This window comes from Seriola lalandi, unplaced genomic scaffold (genome assembly GCF_002814215.2).
Source record: "Seriola lalandi dorsalis isolate HSWRI2012SDOR001 ecotype SW California unplaced genomic scaffold, Sedor1 jcf7180002054898, whole genome shotgun sequence".
Taxonomy (NCBI): domain Eukaryota; kingdom Metazoa; phylum Chordata; class Actinopteri; order Carangiformes; family Carangidae; genus Seriola; species Seriola lalandi.
This window is the reverse complement of record NW_019525450.1, coordinates 2,085,568-2,106,325: the sequence shown is the minus strand read 5'-3', so window position 1 is coordinate 2,106,325 and position 20,758 is coordinate 2,085,568. Positions and strand designations below refer to the sequence as shown.

The window sequence follows — 20,758 nt, the reverse complement described above, 5'->3', positions numbered from 1 at the left end:
CCCCCCCCCGCTGCCTTGACACCTGTCAAGTTAGACAAAGAGTAGAAGCAAACCAGGAAATAACCTTGCCTTCAAAATTGTCACAAAAAAAAAGAAAGAAAAATACACACACACACACACACACACACAGTAAGAATAGGTTACAATAGCTTGTACAGGTGAAGAACATCTGATGTATTTTCATACATTAAAAGGGTTAATAATAATTCTTATGTTGTTTGTTATGTTATTTTATTGTGAAAGTGAAAACGGAAGTAGCCCTCCCTTTATTGTAGCCCCCGTAACAGTAGCTCACAGCTCACCTCGTTCGTTCTGACAGTCGCCACCCCAGCAGAGGCTCAGTGTCACGGCTTCACTCAACGCATCAGCCCGGCTCCTTGTTCCTCGGACTTTCCATTTTTGAAAACTCTTGAAGCGTCTGAAGCGTGTAGACGGCGTCAGAAATGACCTGAAAAAGCAGCAGGTGGACGCGAGTGAAGTTTATTTCTCCTTCTGCTCAAGCTAAATCGGTTTATTGACTGATTTTTGGAAGTCTATCCCAGGCTTTGAGCATCAGAGTGAGCTGACTGGAAAACTACTCAAGGTAAGCCTGCGTAACGTACACACCCTTTGTCAAAATATCAACGTTAAGTTTCTATAGAAACAAGCTGGGCTGTTAATGCTGTTAATAAAATTAATTTTAGCGCTTCAGAAATTCATTAGTATCTCATCGTTGCACTTCTTGAAATGTTCTTATTGTATCACTATTAACTAAAAATGTTTTAATTTCTGGAAAACATGTTATTATTATTATTATTATTATTTTATTTTTAGTTTTTTTTTATTTATTTCGTATAACCAATAGAAGAGCGTGATAATAAGGTGAACCAGATGCTATGGGTGCAAAGTATATTACATATGTACTGTACCATTTCCAGGTATGAGTGTATTCCTGTTCAATTACAAAACCCCTGTAGAGTCAGATGATGTTTGGCTTCACATCGGTCTGACTGACATCAAAGGCAGGAGTAGAACCAGTACGGCTCTGCGTCGCTCTCATACAGCTGTAATGTGCGGTTTTTCTGACTGAGCCTGTAGGTGCACAATCAGAAGAGTTCACTCAGTGAAAAAAACGATAGTGTGAAAACGTCTTAGAGAGAGTAGCAACAGTTTAAACGTGTAAACTGTCGCATTCAGATCAGAGAAGCATTTGATGTTTGAAATTGGATGTGAACAAATGATAAATGAGGAAGGATTTTTCTCCATCCTTTGAAATACAAATATGTGCAGTGGGTGTGTGACTCATTGCAATGGCTCCTTCTCTATTGTGCTGACTAAATTTTTCATAATGAGGAAAAGACAGCCCCTGAACCTTGTAACTAACACTTAAGGCCACACTGGGGATGATTGAGGCCTAATAATATGCTGGCTTTTGTCTGTGCATGTGTCTTTGTATGTGTGTGTGTGTGTGTGTGTGTGTGTGTGTGTGTGTGTCTGTGTGTGCGCATGTGTTGTTTTATTGATTTATTCATAGCCCCAAAGGTAATATCTGCAGCAGCATTCCACCTGCTCCTCCAATTTCCTCACGGAGGATACCAAGATACAGATAAACGCACAAATACACTCACAGAGAGACATGCACAGTGCATCACTATGGTGCTATCACAAAGAATGCAAGATTCGAATACAAATGTAGCCTAGGGAGCATTCCTCATCAGCCATATTACTCCTAGTCTTCAACTTGAAAGTGTGTCCGTGCGAAAGACTTGGATTCTCATTCCTGCTTTTCCAGGTTTTATTTTAGTGTTTGTTGCATCTGGTGAGTTGAAAAAAAACATATAGTTGTTATGAATACTTTCAATTATATGTCATGACTCTCACTTTCACAAGCTTCCTCTGTAGCTGTTCATTATGACTGTAACTTGCCATTTTCACACACAAGTCCTGAGCTGCTTGTACTATGTTTATTGTAAATCAACATGTCAAACAGCTGCCAGGTTGCTTCTTTGTTTTGTGAAAACAAATCCAAATCTTATCTGTAACCATGTTGCCAGCGGTGCACAACATCACACCACAGTGCAGTCTTCCCACAGCTGCACATGTTGCAGAAAGACAAATGAGAAAGACGAATAAGGTCACTATGTTTTTTCAGAAGAAAAAGTGAGAAGGGTCTATTTCCTGAGCAGTTTTCTCAATGTGATTGTGTTTTATCATGTATCTGACTCCGTCTTTGCTCTTGAAGGAAAACTCTAAAGAGCTGGAAAAAACCCCAGTAAATAAAAATACACCAATTCACTCATGTTACAATTTAAAAACAGTTTTCCAAAGAGGTCTTTATCCTCCGTACTTTGCCTTTCATTTTGGCTGAGTTTGGTGCAGGGAGTGAGAACTGTTTGTGTGTATATGTCTTTTAACCATTGGCTTAAACAGCCTCTGAACCAGCCAGTGATCTTTGACCCTTATTCACGCTCACTGTCACTTCAGCTCTAAGGCCTGACAACAAAGAGCTGCTTTTGTTCCCTGAATTACTCTTCCATGCACATTCTTTGCTCCTTCACTCTGCTGCTTGTAGGAGACGAGGGTAAATGCAGACTGAAACTCTGTTGGACGAAATCCAAACTTCAGGTTCAGTCTGCTGTAAATGTGGGTGCAAGATAATGATGTCAGCTCTCCTAAGTCTCAGGCTTGGTTGTTAGATGTACCTAAATTGTGGTATGCGAAAACTGAGGCGCAAAAAGTGCATATTATAATTTATACATATAGATAAAACTGACAATTGAACGACAACATTTCATTCAGGTGAGCAGTCAGCAAGACAGAAGGACAGACCGAAAATATGACGCCCAGGGACTTTAAAATCTTCTGCGAGGCGCAGGAAGTTGTATTTTCAAGGTGGTTTATTGTACTGAAAACAGGTTCGACAGGGTTTGAAATCGAGGTCTAAGGTGCAGCTGCAGCTTAAAAGCCAAATCTGCCCTTTGATAGAAATCACAATCAAGACTGACATTTATTTTTTGTAGTAAAATACAAGGCAGTTTGTTCCAGCTGTGGCACCGGTGGCATTTCATTGGAAGGCGTGTGCCAAGATTGCAGCTCTGTGAGGCTGCACTCATGCACAGCAGAGCTTTTAGGTGAAAATGTCGGCTTGATAACATACTCACAATGTCAGTGGTGTTATGTATGTGCAGGAATGAGTCCAAAAACCCAGAAATAAGTTAGCATTTAAGCATTTAAGCTCGCTAAAGTCAGTGGTTTTTTAGATGACTGAAATAAGGTTTAACATTACCTTTTTACCTCTGGTGGTTTTATTTGACTTTATGACTTCAAAAGTCATAAAAGTGTCGTTTCTTTGTGAAGATTATCCTGCTGAACAACGTACAGACAGAACAAAGTTTAATAAATTTTTGTTTGTCACAGTGCTTATTCATAGTAAATTCAAAAGCCAATGTAAAAATCCCATTGGCTTTTTGTCAAGGGAACCAAGGTGATGCTAATATCTGGTTTGGCCTAAAAAAATACCTCATCCCTGCAGCATAAACCAAACATATGGTTGGACAAATTTAAATTTTGACCAATGATGGTACTAGAGTCATTAGTATTTATCATCTGGGTATCATGGAAACCAAATGTCATGGCAATTGGCATGAGGTTTTTGTAACATTTCAAAAAAAAAAAAAAGAAAGAAAACATGTTAACCTAATGGTGGCAGTGAAGGAAAAGTAAGGGGATTACCAAAGTCAGTAGGTGCCGTCCTCCGAGGACCATGAATGTTTGTACGAAAATTAGGGGCAATACATTTGATAGTTGTTAAGCTATTTTAGTCTAGGTCATACCTGGAAGGACCAATCGATACTGACACTTGTGGCAGAAGATAAAAATTCAGCACCTCCATAACTCTTTAAATGACTCAAATGTTTCTTAGATGACTTGATTTGTTGCCCACTTTGTCACCTTTAATGCAGTCTGTGCCAAACACACATCTGGCTGTCACGCCAATGTGCCTGAAGTCAGACAAGACTTGAAAGATGAATGATATAGGTGGGTGAGTCAGAGATGGGAAAGCACAGGAAATTTTACTGGAAAAAAGAGCGACAGACTGAGAGGTCCCGGGGTTACGGGGTCTGTCTTGTTCACACAGGTTACTGGAGGATATGCGTACATTCACACATAAACAAGCACGAGTGTGTAGGAGTGGCGTATGCAGTGGAGCAGCAGGTTTCAAGATGAGTGTGAGCTTGATACTGAAAATGAGAAATGCTAAGTCTACAGTGTGTGAGCAGTGTTCCAGCCCACATCTCGCACACTCATACACACACATCCATTCATGCCAGTCTTTTGTTTGTGCTTCTCGCTCACACACATACACATAAGAGCTGGGAAATGAAAAAAAAAAACGGGAAATTCTTTTGCTGAATTGATGCCTGGGTGCTGTGCAGGGACAAAAGGGGAAGGGTGGGGGTAGGAGCAGAGAGTTACTTTATATGTCCTGCCAATTCAGCAGCTCATATGTTGTGTTGAACATAGAGGTTTGAGCTGAGAGTGAGTGAGTGAATCATTATGTTATTCTGTTATAAAGCCCCATACATATATTATATGTATACATATATTATATGTAAAGGGTCTCGATTGAGCACTTGTGATCAGATGTCACCTCCCTGCTTCATATGCAAATAAGACCACACTTCCCAATGCGCCTTCAATGCATCTTGGGTGCGTGCACACCAGAATACGGCCGCTTGCGATCTGATCGCCTGAGACAGATATTAATGCCAGGTCTGAACAGGGCCATACATACACACCCTGTACCCTGTGCAGAATATTTCTATACAGTGTTAACTCTTTGTAAGTCTTCATGCAGGGCACACATTTTCACACATGCACACACAGAAGAGTTTTGTCTTGAAGGTGGGGGCCATTTTTGCCTCCTCTCAAACATGTCTAGAGAACTGAGACTTCCACTGTGTGTTGACACTGGTTTACTGTTTCCCTCAGTCTTCCTCATCAATATACTGTCTATAGTCACAGAGCCCTACTAAGCGGGTTTTGGTTGAGGCTGATGTGAGTCACACACATTAATGCTTGATGTCAGCTTGATGCTGAATGGCCATTGAAGAATGTTGTTGTTGAGTTATGTGTCATAGCATCACCCAAAACATGGCCCTGTACGTCTGGTTTGGTCTAAATTTAGCCAAGTACGTGTCTTTCTTGAATCGAATGGTATGCAATCCATACCAAAGTATATAAAAATATAATGCTTTATTTCGAGTGGCTTTTATTGGCTTTTTTTCCAATATAGATTGATGTTGTTGTGTTATGTTGAAGTGCTACGAATGTAGCTTTCTGTGGGATGAACACTCCAGGAAAATTCCTTCTAACATTTTAACTCATTGGCCAAGAGGGGTTTTAAAATGATCATAAATTTACTCAAAACTAAATTAAGTGCAGAAAAGGCTGTTGTGCTTTCAAAAGATCAAGGTTTAACAAATTTGAACAAACATATAATTAATTTGAATTGGCTTGAACATAACTTTTGTATCCTATTCTCAAAATATGTTACGGTCCTAACATTATTGCACTTTACAAAGTCAGCAAACAGCTTTAGCTTTATCTATGGTTTTAAATAAAAAATGCCAGCGTAGTTGTTCATTTTGTGTTGTTTTTTTTTTTTTTTTAAATTAAAGTTATTCAAGTGCATTTTCAGAAATTGTACTCTTTCACAGAACATATATTGAGCTATATTTAACTCTGCTGTTAAAGAAACCTCCTTGAACACCTTTACCCAATGGATAGGCTAGTGCTGTGGGTTTTGCAGGCCGTGGTGCAACCATGGCGTTGTGGCATTGTACACAACCACACCCGTATATTCGCATCTGTTGCTGCCACAGGGCAGCACCCTTTTGGTTACTGAGAGCTGATCGGGTGTGAACTAACGCTGCACGGTACGCAAAACAAATCATATCACAATTATTTTGGTAGATATTTCAACATGAATCATAATTTCAATATGAATGATCGTTTTTTCATTTTCATTTTATGATTATGATTTGTAGGCCAGGATGTCTCTGTAGCAACATGACACTTATGGTGCTAACAATGCACAAATTTAACTATAGGGGTTTATCCTGACCTTCCTGCAGTTGAGTCAAACGTACTGAAGGCATGCATACAAGAATCTGTGTGTTTCTGTTTATGTCTGTTTCCTATCATAAACCACTTTGAAGTCACACCCCTGCACCTTTTCAACTAAAATGTTAATGTGTATCTTGAATTATCAAAAAGGGAAGTGGCAAAACCACGGTCATGTTTTGTGAAAAGGGTTACTGTTTCACTTTGGGTACTTTAATTGAAGTGAGAGTAGTTTGTATATTCAATATAGTGCATTGTGCATAATTGTAGAATATTATATTATATTATAGCAGTGGCATGTGAAGAACAAGCATTACTAAACTCTTCCTTCCGCCTACAAACCAGCAGCTGAATGTGTGATTCATCTATTGTCTACACCGATGACAAAAGTGGACCAGACTGAAACGTACCTTTCCATGACAATAGCAGCAGCAAATCCCTCTGAAATTCAGGATCTGTCCTGTCTCATGATTTTGTGGTGACTGTCTTTCCTGTAATGAAAGTCTCTCTCCTTGCACTGTTGCTGCACTCCTTCCTGGCTGAAGAACCTAGCTTACCATTAGCTGACAATGACATACTCCAGTGACAATGCAGAATCCTGTGTTTTCCTACTTCAATATGTGTCTCAAACACCTCAAACTTACTGCAGCTCTTGCACAGAGAGCCTACACCTACACCTTGATTAACAGAGAGGAAAGGATATTAGTATGATAAATATAATAATTAAAGTAAGCAGAGGAGAATTGAAAAGCTTTGGTATTATGTCACATTGTTAACTATAAATTTGTTAATTGTCTGTAAAAACTTTCCTTGCAAAAAGAGTTATTAAAAGCTGCTCCACAAAACAACCTTAGTCCTCAAGGTGATTAGTGACATTTTTTGTCTTTACATTTAAAGGAATTGTAGTAGCATATATTTATGCTGTTTTTGTACATTTGATTAACAAATGTAGCTCTATGTTTTAATTTGGCAAGTGCAATGTCAGTGTTGTTGATGGATGCTAACACAAGTTAAGCTCGGTTAAGCTGTAAACCTGAAACCCAGCTGGACCAGGCTTGCTCCGTTCTTAACTGCTGGTTTATGCACCTTCTGCCACCGAACACTGTGAGTTCATTTCTGTCCTCCCTGCAAACTCGGTAATAATACTAATGATAACTGTGCTGCAAATTGTGCTTTGTAGTGACCACTGAGCTTGTGCATGAATACCACAGTGAGACCTCGGAACACTGAGTTTCCGGACAGAGAAATTTGTTAGCTATATTGCTATATCGGTTAAAGGTTAGCAAGCAAGTTATCTCCCCAGGAGATTAATGTTAGCACTGCTGGCTGGTTGGTTAAATCATACACAATGCTTTGGAACACACCTGTTAAAGTGCTGAAGTGTCACAAAAATGTGATCTAACATGTCACTTCGTATTGCTTAAACTTCCTTCCCTGTCTGTGTGTGTGTGTGTGTGTGTTTGTTTATCGGCGTGCCTGTGTATCACTGTGTGGTTGTCCAGGGCTTAAGTCCATCTCGAGTATCAGGTGTGTGCTCCAGCGTACATAGTTATAAATAGCCAGCTGTCCGGCCTGAGCTGTGCAGTCGCTCTGTTCCTTTTTGTCTTTCTTTCTTTTTCTTTTTCCATCTCTCAACTTTCTCTGTGGTTCAACTGGTTCCTGTCTGCTTTGTGATGTTGAGGACATGTTGGCTGCTCTGTTTCCCCTCCACAATCAGTTTCTTCATCTTTTCCCACACTGTCTCATGTAGTGTACAGTAACTCCATGCAGTCACAGCTGCAGAGTTGACTTAAAAGGTGTGACTGTGCATTTATGTCCCTCTGCTGTTGCAAAGGTGATGAGTGGGTTGAGTGCAATGTGAAAACCTTGAAAGTCTGTGTGATGAAAACGGGGGATGTGGGATGAGTTTGCATCTTTGGTAGAGAGTGTGTGCGCGTGTGTGTGTGGCTAATTAACACATCCGTCTGGTACCACTTCTCTGTAAGTCTGATATTTAAGTGTAATGTTTTTTTCCCTAGAGAACTTTGCATTGTATTCTCTTCCGTTCTGACTTCTGTAATTTCTGCAGTGCATTCATAGCGACACAGTCTGTCAGCTGTGTTAGCCTTTGCTTCGAACCAAAAAAAATCTAGTTGCTATAGGGTGATGGAAAGAGTGAATTGTTGGCATGTGCATGTGTGCGTGTGCCAGTTAAAGGGGAAGAGTGTTTCCATTGATAACAGCATAGAAAGGTCCCTGTGTGTATTTTGAGCCTGAGCTCATTTGTATTCATTGATAAGAGAGTAGTGATAACAAAACAGGCGTCTGGATAAGAATACTATCAACAAAAAAACTTATGTCAAACCTGTGCTGTGTTTACATAGAGACTGTTTTTTTTTGTTTGTTTTTTTTTACAGTATATAGGATCTGTGTCTGCACATAGAATGTGCTTTTTACAGTTAGTGACCTTTGACAGCATCCCTGTCTTATGCAGAAATAAATGATAGATTTTTCCTTTTGTGCAACTGCATTTGACTTTCTGTGTTTTCCTTGGCAGGTGTTACCAATGGAGCCCCGACTGACAGATAGCCTGAGCGTTGTGTTCATCTTGAGCATCCTCCTCTCCACAGGTAAGATAACCACGTTGGGATGTTTATCTTAAGCACCTGTTTTAGCCTCATGTCCATTCTTACAGCTGGGTTGCTGCTATATACTGTTCTCTAGCGTGCTTGCTTCCCTGTGTGGTGTATTTTGTCATTGTGTAGAGATCTTCATATAATGGAGACTTCAAACATACACAGCAGGTTTTTGGAGCATCACCTGTGTTTGGCGTGTTTGTGAATTAGCTTTAAACTACTGTAATTTCTCTTCATGATCATTGAGCAACTTCAGTGCCTCTTAAATAAAGGAAAAGGTTTTGCAGACACATGAGAAAAACTCCTCTTGCCACCGATGCAGTTTCACTTGTACAAAGAGCTGTCTGAGGCTCAGTCTATCAAAGCAAGGCAGGCTAGAGTTTGAGCTTTTGAAATGATGTCCAGAAATAATTCTAATCATGTCTGTGGTTGTAAATTGCCATTTTTAAACATTTGAAATAACTCTGCAAGAGCACAGACTTAAAAGCAGAGAGCGTGTGTGTGGTAACCCTTCTGCATGCTGCTGCGGAGGATGTGCATTGTAACCTCAATGGTGAGGATGAGAGCGTTGTGAGCTCTTGTGTTTTGCATTATTTTTGTCAAACCACCGAAGACGTCCGAATAATCACACACACACCTCTTCATCAATGTTTTGCTCAGAATGTTTGTTTCACATTCTTCAACTAGCTGACGTGAGCACACAGAAAAACCTTCAAAGTGTCCAGAAACATGGATTTTAACTTTAAAAGAAACGTTTTATTTGAGCGGCTGTATTCATTTTATGCAACTCCATTCATCCCAGTTTCTTCTGAGGAAAACTCTCCACACAAACAGAGCCCTGTGTTGAAACGGGATGAACGTTGCAAAGTGATTGGCCATGAATGTCTCTAACACGGCCACCTTTAATGTATGATGATGTATTCTCTCTGAGGCCGCCCCGTATTCACGTGCTCCACAGGTCAGACGAGTCTGATCATCAAATTACCAAAAGTGTTCAAGCACATCTCTGCCAAACTTCCCCTCACCGGTTGATTCAAGGAAGTATAGCCTCCTTTTCTGGGAACATTCTTTTTCATGAACAGATTTTTGCTCTGAGTCTGAGGTCACATGTCCACAAAAGTAGCTCAATCAGGAGAGTCAGCAAATAAACTTTTATTGCCATGTGCAAAACATGAGAAGAAAAGTGAGATGTAGTGAGATTAGACACCATTGTGATGTCATCGTATTTGATAGGAGGCGAAGCTATGCCAAGTATAGGATACAGATTTTAAATTTTGAAAGCGACAACGTGATTGGCTGGTTTGGCTGGTTACCGAAAACACCTGAAGTCAGCCGATTATGAGAAGTGGAGTGAGAGAGAATTGTGAATGAATGAGGCGTTCTTCCTGATTGAACTTGCTAGCTTCATTAACCTCACAGTTGGTATCATTTGTGCATAAAAAATATCACATTGTTCTTCAACCACATATCTTTCCCTTTTTCATATTCTCATGCAGAACTTTCACAGGTTTACAGTAGGCTTTGAATTTATGTTCTGAACATCCTTCCATAAGCCCAAGATTTTATTGACCATTATTTGAGCTCATCAGAATAATGGAAGACTCAGTTTCATTTTCAGAGGCTCATCCGTGTGTCGGTGGGTTTGTTTTCGTATCGCATTCACTACTTTATATATTTAAGATCATTTTGTAACACTAAAAGCAAAAGCAAATGTCAAGCCTTTTCTCCTTTGGTCAGTGTGTGCCTCCTTTTGTCTCCTTCAGGTTCAAGTGAAAGTGATCGGGACTTGAAATTTTGTGGCATCTGGCGCCACGGCAAGAACTTCCTGAGCCTGAGCGTCAACCTCTCCCCAGGCTGTAGCGAGATCTCGATCTCGGCCAATACGAGCTCTCTGTCCATCGACGGGAAGATCACAAGCCAGTGTCAGCACTCTGATGTGATTCCCCTACGCCAGTTTGGACTTGAGTCAGAGGAGGAGATTAGATTCTGTCTGCACTGGGAACCACTGCTGGACCATTTCAGGCTGCAGGTAAATCAGAGAGAAAAAGGAAGGAGGCAAGATGAGGACTTAGTGGATCCTTACCTCACACATCTAAAAGCTCATAAAAAAATGAAAGTACAGTAAAAGACAAGTGCATTGCTCTTCAGTAGTTTCAGCATCAGCTCTGAAAGTGAAATAAGAATGTGTTATACTAAAATGCATACAATTGAAATGTGTAAGACTTCTGAATTCTTTGTTGAAGAGCTTTTTTTTTTGTTTTTTTGTTTTATTTTGTTGTATAGCTCGGAGAAACTACCCTCAATCTGTGCAGGCCTTCCAGCCTGCAGCGCTCCTGCTGCACTTATCTGTCCGACAGCTCCGGTGAACCCGAAGCTCCATTCGGCATCATCAACGGGACGGTCAGAACAGATTTCATCACCAACAAAACGCGCAGTGCCTACAAGTTCAAAGGGGAATCCATTGACTGCAGTAAGGAAGACATGTATCAGTAATCTATGAGTTTTACTCGTGCTAAGTTGTTTTCTATTATTTTCTGCTCCAAAAAGTCCCTTTTGTTCAGTGAAATGTACGTGTCAGTTAAACATGTCAAAACTGCTTTTTTTTATCAATTTTTTTGCAGAACATTTATGTGCAGAAGAGATCAACGGACCCACCCGAGCCAACATGTAATTTCCTCTTTGTTTTTTCTCAGATTTACAGTAGAAGTAGCATGAAAGGGTTTTTTTTGTCAACATCCTTCCTCATAGGACTTTGTCTTGATTGCTGAGGCTATTGCTGTGAAGCTTCATGTTGAGCAATCAAGAGCATAAACCTTGACCACAAACAGGAAGCTAAACTTTTTAAATATGTTAGGGTGGAGGTTGCTTTCTTTAAATGACGATTTCATAATGGTGTGTGTGTGTGTGTGTGTGTATGTGTGTGTGTGTGTGTGTGTGTGTGAATGCTTGTGTGTATGTGTGTCCAGGATCAAAGAAGAAGATTCCTGTACTCGCAGCATTGAGGTGGAGATGAAGGACGATTTCAGAGGCTCCAACTTCACATCACCTGTAAGACACCAGACACAAAGAGGGTTAAAGTATTATTACATTTGAACGGGAACTTGAACTTAACACAATACTAATAATGAAACTTAAATTAAATTCTGAACAAATACCCCCAAAAAAAGACAGACAGTGTGTTAGTCCGTCTCTCAGTACTTTAACTTTCCCAGACTGTGAGTTGTGCTGAGCATCAGGTTCCTACTGAAGCAGAAATATTTTAAAAGTAAAATACAGTCAATCATTTTTTTAAGTATAGCTAATTGTTTAACAAAGAGCACATTCATTTCCTACAACAGTTGGGGGCTGTAGTTTTTAGCAGACATTCCTCAAACAGGAGTAAATAGTGCATTTGTTGGGAATCATTTCAGCTGTGGATTTGCGCACTAGAGAGTAATTACAACAGCAGAACTGTGCACAGAGGATCAGTTCAAAATAAACCAGCGTCTGTGTTCATTGTAATGAGTTACGATGTCACCCAGTGACACAGTGTGGCTCAAAAATCATGTGTTTTAATATCTTTTGGACAACAATTAATCTTCATGACACAGAGGAATAAGATATACATCAGGCTTTTATATGATAGCTGTTAATAGGATCAGTTCATTGTTGGTTCTGGGCTTAGAATCAAATCAAATCAAATCAAGCTTTATTTATATAGCAACTTTCATGCAAAGACTACAATTCTAGGTGCTCAACAGTAAAAACAAATAAACAAAGCACTGAAATCACTGTAATAAAATAGAATAAGTAGATAATTCTGCATATCTGCAGAACGCTGCCTCACCATGGTTTTTTTGGTTCTCGCTCTAGGAAAAACTAAAAAGGGCAGTATCTGAGGACCTGGGTTGTCTAGCAGGAGTATACTTTAAAAACATATCTGACATGTATTCAGGCGCTTCAGTTATTTGAAAACAAATAAAAAGATCTTAATATCTTTTCTAAAGCTGACGGGCAATGAGAAAGGAATGCTAGTCTTACCGTTTCATGTGTTACCAGCAGTACAGTCTGCACAGGCCGCAGCAGCAGTATTGTGACCACAGTGGTTCTGTCTTTTTAGCTGCATTATGAAAAGTGAGGCACATTTCCTGTGAGGCACAAAGAGAAAATAAACTACATCTGTGTAACAATATAACTGAACTCTGTAGATTTCAACTGCATCACACCGTCCTCTACAAAACTTTTTCAGTCATTGTGTTTTGCACATCACTGTTACTGTAACCATGAAGACACTTCACACAGGCATCTGACACGGCAGTGCTCTCACACAGGGTTGCGTAGGCATTGATTTATCAAACTGATAATCTCTTAGCAGTGAATTGATAATTTTACTTCAGTGAGTTGACTGTGATTGTATCCAGACTGTTTTTAATCAGGGGCTTACTTTATAGCAGGATCTTAAACTGGCCAGTGAGTATTTATTCAAGTTGAGGGTGGTGGTGATTTAGTTCAGAAAATAGGTGAGAGCTCAGCCACATGAAAGTGTCTGACAGCAGCATTTTACTGACAAGTAGAGGATGCATGTTGAGGGCCGACATTTGTCCCTTCAAACTTCCTTAAAATAGAGCCATTTGTAAACATACCCAGCAATCTGCATGCAGTCTACTCATTACAGCTGTGTACACCATGGGGTTATGATGCACACTCTCAAGCAGAGTAGCAGGGTGGTACAAGGCCTGTCAAAGATTTGAAAACATGTAGACACTTTATTTTATTTTCGTCCTGTATTTAACTGAATAATTAAGAATTGACACTCTGTGATTTGTTGGTTTATCGCCAGTAGTTTCCCTGTTCAAAATGAAATGACCCAATGTCCAAAGTCCTCTCTTCATATATACTGTATTCTGTTTTTCAGGTCACTATAGGCTCATCTGCAGAGCTCACCACCACTGTCCATGTCCCCCCTGCTCTCAAACAAGCTGCAAAAGGGACGAACAAAGTCCACTGCACATTCTTCCAGAACATCTCCCTGTTTCAGGTGATGCTCCATTTTCCTTCAGTCAGCACTGGCAGCTGAAGAGAAGTCGCCACGACCTCACACACCTGTCTGTTTGTGTGTCGGCCATTTTTAACCAAGCATGTAATATGTAGGCTGTATTATATGAAGAGTGTGTGTGTGTGTGTGTGTGTGTGTGTGTGTGTGTGTGTTTCAGGAGGTTCAAAAGAAAATCATGATTCTCACTAGTGTGGTGGAAATCACTGTGGAGAACGAGGTCATCATTGACCTGTCTGAGCCAATCAGGATCGGCTTTCACCATGATCCCATACCTGTAAGTTTGTGTCTGTGTCAGTGTCATCAATGCCCACTTTACATTGTCTACATCTATACATAAACACATCTTATTGTCAAATGTTGTTTTGTAGTATTGTAAGTATGTGATTCTACACATTGTGAATTGAATAGTTTTGGTGAAGTAATTAAGGGGAAACGTTTGTGTGTCCACGTCTCGCTCAGTTTCGAACAGAACAGCTGGATATCTTTATGCCTCTGTGCTGGTGACAGCCAAGGCCAGCGGCATAAAAATATCTGTCCCATTCTCGTGATGCGATATCTCAGTAACACCTTGAGGGAATTTATTCAAATTTGGCACAAACATTCACTTGGACTCAAGGATGAACTGATTCGATTTTGGCGGGCAAAGGTTAAAGGTAAAAAAACACGTAAATTATAATAACTCACAAACTCTTACGCTTATTATGACACAATTTAACACAAATATCTAATAGGATAAAATGATGGTATTTTATATCCAAATGATCAAATGTCAACTGCAAAAGCATTTCTGGTCATTATTCAACACTGTAACTCAGGAAGGAGACATTGTGACCATATTTCCTGCAACTTGGTTGGTTAGCAGAGAAATACAACCACAAGGTGGTAATTCTGACAGCAGAAATGTTGCTGAGCCCAGACTGTTCCCCTCAAACTGAAAAAACAAAGTGAGGCAAGTGGTTTTCTTTCCGTGACGTCGCCTTCGAACAGTCTATTACCTCAATACAGAGAGCACACAGAAACTACTAGGGTAATCTGTTGCAGACACACATACACACACACTCAGAGACACAGACATAAACCCACAGTTTCGTGTCATATCGGATTTGTATTTCTTATTACACTGTGACTTGAACCAGTTTTTTTCACCTCGGACATAATGACTGAACTACGCCAGCTGTTTCAGAAGACTGTAGTGGGGACTTTGTTAATGTGCATAAAAATGTGCAGCATCTTAATGGGAAATGATCACAACTCACGTCTCTTTCTCCTCTTTATTTCAGAAAAAGCATTCACGGAGGTGCGTTTCATGGGACACCAGGAAAGGTTAGAAACAAGCCTGGAAACTACAACATCTATCTGCGTTTCACTTTTCATCGACTGTAACTCCCCCGGATGATGATTGAGCATATTTAAATTTGTGTTGTCTACTTGCAGATCCGTATCAGGTCAACTGGTTGGTGGATGGATGTGTGACACAACAGAAAGGAGAGGAACACACCGAGTGCTTCTGTAACCATCTGACTTACTTCTCTGTACTGGTGGTGAGATGTGCTGAGACGTTTTTTTTTTATGCAAGAAACACAAAAAAAAAACAGAAAGAAAGTCATTAGATGCAGAATCAACATCTGTACATGATTTTCCACACATTCTGTATAAACACTACACTCTCACATGAAAGACCTTGCGGCTCCTGCTCATCGCTCTGTCTGTCCCACATGATAGCAAATGGAGCCTCGACCAGTGCGCCACCTCCTGGCGCTGACCGTCATTACATCTGTGGGCTGCATTGTGTCTGCGATCAGCTGCGTCGCTCTCATCATTTTTCTCTACAGGAAGAGGTAATACGCCGTGTTGAAAAATAATGTGTAGTTCAAAGTATCAATTAAAGATTATTTTTAATAATGAAATAATTGCTCATTTCCATCACATTCTCCCTCCAACAGACGATCTCAGGAGCAGTCCATACCCATCCACCTGGGCTTAGCTGTGTCTCTCCTTCTCCTCTGTCTGCTTTTCTTCTTCACTGGGATCCTGGCCAACATGGGAGGGGAAGGTTTGTGCACCTGGGTGGGGGCAGGCCTCCACTACTCCCTGCTCATCTCCTTCAGTTGGATGGGCATAGAAGTGTTCCACACCTTCTGGTTGGTGTACATGGTTTTCAGCCCCCTACCCAAAGGCATTTGGAAACTATGGAGCCTGGTTGGCTTTGGTGAGTGCATGACGTAATATTTGTTATAAATCTACTTAATGGCATTTGAAAGTGAACGTGACATTAATGTATGACCTTTGAAAATTTGTCTCCAGGTCTCCCTGCTGTTCCCGTTATCATCTTGGCTACAGTAGGAAACATTTATGGACTGAGAGAGGTGGTGCCAAGCGATGACGTCTCCAACCCTTATCTGATGTAAGCAAAATTATTTGGATAAAGATACTTGACACATGCAGTAATGCCTGGATAGTTAATAAATAAAAGCAAGTAAATCACAAATGTTTTGACAGCAGCAAAACTTAAGCAGGCGTTGATGAAATGTCTTTTTATAGGGAAAAAAACATAATTTTGACATTTGATTCATTCTTTCGGGGATTATTTGCTTTTCCTCGTCAGGTGCTGGATGAAATCCACCTACAAGGCCTTGCTCGCTCACTATTTCACCACCATGACGATCCTGGTCATCCTGGTGTCCTCTGGCATTGTGATGCTCTTCCTGGTCTATAGGAAGATCCAAACCAGGGATGAATGGAGGCAGGGCCGTGTGGCTTTTCTCAGTATCTGGGGCCTCAGCTGCCTCTTTGGAACAACATGGGGTCTGACCTTCCTAGACTTTGGACCCCTCTCTGACTTCGTTCTCTTCCTCTCCTGCATCCTCAACTCTTTTCAAGGTCTGTGCTTATGATATATGTCTCCAGTGTAAATAGACTTGCACTCAGGCTTTATATTATGTTGTTACACTCAGCTTTGCAGGCACCAGGAGCTTTCTCATTTCACCTAGGCAAATATACTGATCCAAAAGAAAATAAGAGTTGAGATGAACCACAAGGAGCCACATATTTGTGTTTTATTGTGTATTGTGTATATTGTGTATTTTTTCAGCGTGATTGCCACCTTCACAGAAGGTATAACTATATATAGTCACTCCTTGGACGAGGGTATTTTCATTGTTGGCTCAGAGATTGGTGACTGTGTATTTGGAGCCATTTGTCCATTGTATCAGTGTGGGAATGAGACAATGGCAGTGGTTAATCATGGCCCTGTGTTACTGGGGACTATCAGGAGAAAAGCTGTTTCCTCTCACATGCAGCACATTTGTTTTTGATCCAGGTCCAAGAACTCAGTTTATTAACCCTACTGATGCTTGCACATTGTGAGTTGAGAAAGAGCATTTTATGTGCTAACTTGCTAACGTGACATTTTAATAATGACATACAAGCGTTTAAACTCATCATACACCACAGTGATTAATAAGAAAAGAAAAAAAGCTGTTTTTGAGCAGGACTGAATAATAGAAGCTTTCAAGTGAATGAATGTAATCTGACTGTCACAGAGTTTTTTTTATTACAGTGAAAATAAATGACCGTCTGTCTGAAAGCAAAATAAGATGATAGTTATTAAAAACTGCATCACTGACAAGACAAGCCAAGTTTATAAGTTAAAATACACTACATGCCAATAATGTTTTATCTTTATGTTGTTTTATCATATTAGTCTCATACTAAGTCTTCTATACGTGATTCACCAAAAACTAAATCCAAGCATAAGTAAATGAGCTGCAACCAAACTAACCTGACTCAGTCACAGGTGGATTCTGGGATCAGTGCCAGAAAGAAAATCCTTGAAGTCAAGTATTTTAGTAGAAAATGAACAACTTCTTTTGAAGCCACTTTATTTAGATTTCACATGGATGAATGAATCTTGCTTCTGGTCTGTTCCCTCAGGCTTCCTTCTAATGCTGCGGTTCTACATGCTGGAGTGGATACGGAAACAGGCGGGTGGCTCTGCTCTTGGCAGCAACAGCACCGGGTCTACCAGGCAACAAATGCTACAGGCTCAGGAGAAGAGTTAAAGGGAATAAAAAAAAGGTTTGGTATATAAAAAAAGAGGGAAAAGCTGCAGGTGTCAAGTCTTCTCATCAACCCAAATGATATAAAGAGAAATCAGACTGAGACATTGTAGAAACCTGAGCACAACTGAAGAGTGAATTTCAAAGTGACCCCACAAGCAGTGAGGAAACATCCTACACCTATCATTCATCTGGTGTCCCTTGACATTAAACATCACAGGCACACTGAGTGCAATTCACAGACATCACCTTATATAATTTCCCAAAGCTTACCTTCAGTCATTTGGAGGTAAGGATGGTAAGTCAGGCGTAGGCACTTGACTCTAGCACCAGCAGCATTAGTGCCAGTTCACAAGTTAAATGGGCTTAAATCAGTCACTCTCAGATTGTGTTCATTAGTCATCTAATAAGGTGAAGCAAAATAGCAAAATTTGTTCATATGCATTTTGGGAAATAATCATTTTTGTTTAAAGCTACTATACACAACGTCTAGAAATCAAGCTAGCTCTAGCATTAAACTCAGCCAACGCAGGAATCGGGAGCTTGTTGGCCTGTGATTCAGCTGTAGCAACGTCCTCCGGCAGCTATTACTGTAGCTGGAAGCCTCAGTGTGAGAGGATTGGTAGACCAGCAGGGTGGCCACATATCGATTGACAGCCGTGAGCTCCCACCGCTAATTTTAGCTTTCTCTGACTGTTCAGAAACTTGCTCAAAGACTCTAGACAGGGAATATCTCAGCATTTCTCCACCTTAACATATGTTCTGGAGCATATTTCAACTAAAAATATTAGGAAAAAAAGTTGGACACTAGCTTTAATTTTAGCTACATATGGCTCTCTCAGTAACATAACAAATGGATGGAGATTAGCTAAATATAATTATGACCTTGCTGGAAGTATTTTAATCCACATGACAGTCTCAAAACAGGTTGTTTCATTACTTGATTCTTCTTCTCTGGGGCAGTGGAGAAGAAATCACTCAGGAACTATTAATACAGACCTGGAGTCTGTATTTGTAAAATACCTAGACTGGCTCTAGTAAAAAAAAAAAAAGAATTTATTTGAGATTTGGGAATTGAAATGATTGCAGGTTACTGTGCTGTGATGTTCATTATATTGTGTGTAAAGAAAAACTTATATTATTACTATTATTATTGAAGCTCTTGTTGACCCTTAGATAAGCTTTTTATTTTCTTTTTTTTGTTTTGTTTACGCTTTTGTTTCATAGCAACGTCTTTTAAAGTAGCACTTTAGATTTTCAGTCTTTAATAAATGAACTAAGAGAACCTCAGTGAATTGTCTTTTCTATTGATCTGATAATAGAAGACATTTCATATACACTATGTATGTGTATCTACTGTAGATTGACTCCATATTTTCTCTGGATTGTATTGAGATCTTCTGTCACAGTTTTCAAAATGGACCAAATGCATTTAAATTGAGTCTTAGTTCAAATTATTTTTGGCTGGCACAATGTTTTGTTTTGTTATTTCAATTTAAAATTGGCCACGATGGACTTTTTAGATACTGTGACGTTTGCACTGTTTAATTTTGTAAAGACAAATTTTATTTCTCTTGAATTATTGTGTATATTTGAGTTTTTCTTTATACAGAGTATTAATAAAAAATGTTTTGGTTACAAAGACCTAGTGGCTGTTTGTCTAAATGTGTGTGTGTGTGTGTGTGTGTGTGTGTGTGTGTGTGTGTGTGTGTGTGTGTGTGTGTGTGTGCGCGCAGCAGTGCACAGTAAGCACATTCAAGGCTTGCTGTTTTCCTGCTCTGTCATGCCTCCTTATCTTTTGCCTGTGTGTTTCCTCCCTGGAGGTTTTAGATGTGATTTTCTCATCACAAACATGCTGCTTGTTTGCCACAGAAATGCTCAATGTCACTGCTCCGTGTGCCTACATGTGCCCCAAGATCATAATAGTCAGTGCTGCCTTGGAGCAAGTTGACTTTGACGGTCCTTCAGAAATATTTCCTGCTTACTTTATTTTTATCTATGGTGCCGCCCGATGCAGACATGCCAGGTCATTCTGAGATAAAGATGGTCTCAGACTGCTTAACGCACAGGAAATCCCATGGCGTGTCCTCCACCAGCATGACCAGAGAAGTAACTGTATATTCATATAAGTGTGACATGGTACTGTGCTTACACTGGTGCTCACTGACGTGGTGTTACTGTGTCTGCAGGTGACAGTAACTGGGCAGTTTCTGTGTTACAAAGAAATAAGTTGGTGTTTTTTGTTTTTATTGTGATATGTATGATTTAATTCCCTCCTTCTCACAATGGCAAAATCTAAATTAAAAAAAATGCAACACAATAAACTGACTTTTTATATTGAAACACATGTTCAATACAGCTTTGTTTTCCTCTTGAACCCTGCTTCATCTTCCACCAGCTTTTCACTAAGGTACATTTTGACCTGATGTGGGAAACTGGGACTACTTTCCAGCACATCCCTGTTCTTTACCTTATGCATGAAATCACTATGAATGGATTCTGTACTTCATGAACCCATGTCAGCACATCGCTGTGTTGTGTGCTACCCTCAGCAAAACCCCAGTTTGCCGCTTCACTGTGTGTTTGTGTGTAGATCTGTTTCACCATCCCTGACACTTCAGTAACATAACAATGGCACATGGCACATACTGTTCAAGGGCCCGTCCTCTGCTCCTAGCAGGGCCACTCTAATTACATGTCTTCTCTTCACACACCAACACTGTGTCAGCCTTTATGGCAAAAGCTCATGAGACTGTTTATGTTGATATAATAGAGAAATATTGACATGGGAAATACCATCCCCCATACCAACAATTTGATTGTAACAATACTGATAATTCAGTGTTCCCATTAGCAAATGTATTATATGTGCATATATTGAATTTCATATTTATCATTTCATGATATATTTCATATATGAAATATATGTGCATATAAAATAAACA

General features: G+C 39.9%; 1 protein-coding gene across 1 annotated transcript; it reads left to right on the top strand.

Annotated features, from left to right (window-relative positions):
- Positions 1-315: 315 nt before the first annotated feature.
- On the top strand, positions 316-19,457 carry adgrg1 (adhesion G protein-coupled receptor G1). The gene is made up of 15 exons (XM_023429775.2): positions 316-583; positions 8,642-8,714; positions 10,484-10,749; positions 11,004-11,190; positions 11,342-11,387; positions 11,687-11,768; positions 13,615-13,737; positions 13,913-14,029; positions 15,036-15,078; positions 15,190-15,296; positions 15,478-15,593; positions 15,699-15,964; positions 16,060-16,159; positions 16,361-16,635; positions 17,689-19,457. Exons 2-15 carry the CDS (start codon positions 8,651-8,653, stop codon positions 17,814-17,816), a joined length of 1,920 nt encoding a protein of 639 aa, XP_023285543.1. The 5' UTR covers positions 316-583; positions 8,642-8,650; the 3' UTR covers positions 17,817-19,457.
- Positions 19,458-20,758: the final 1,301 nt, after the last annotated feature.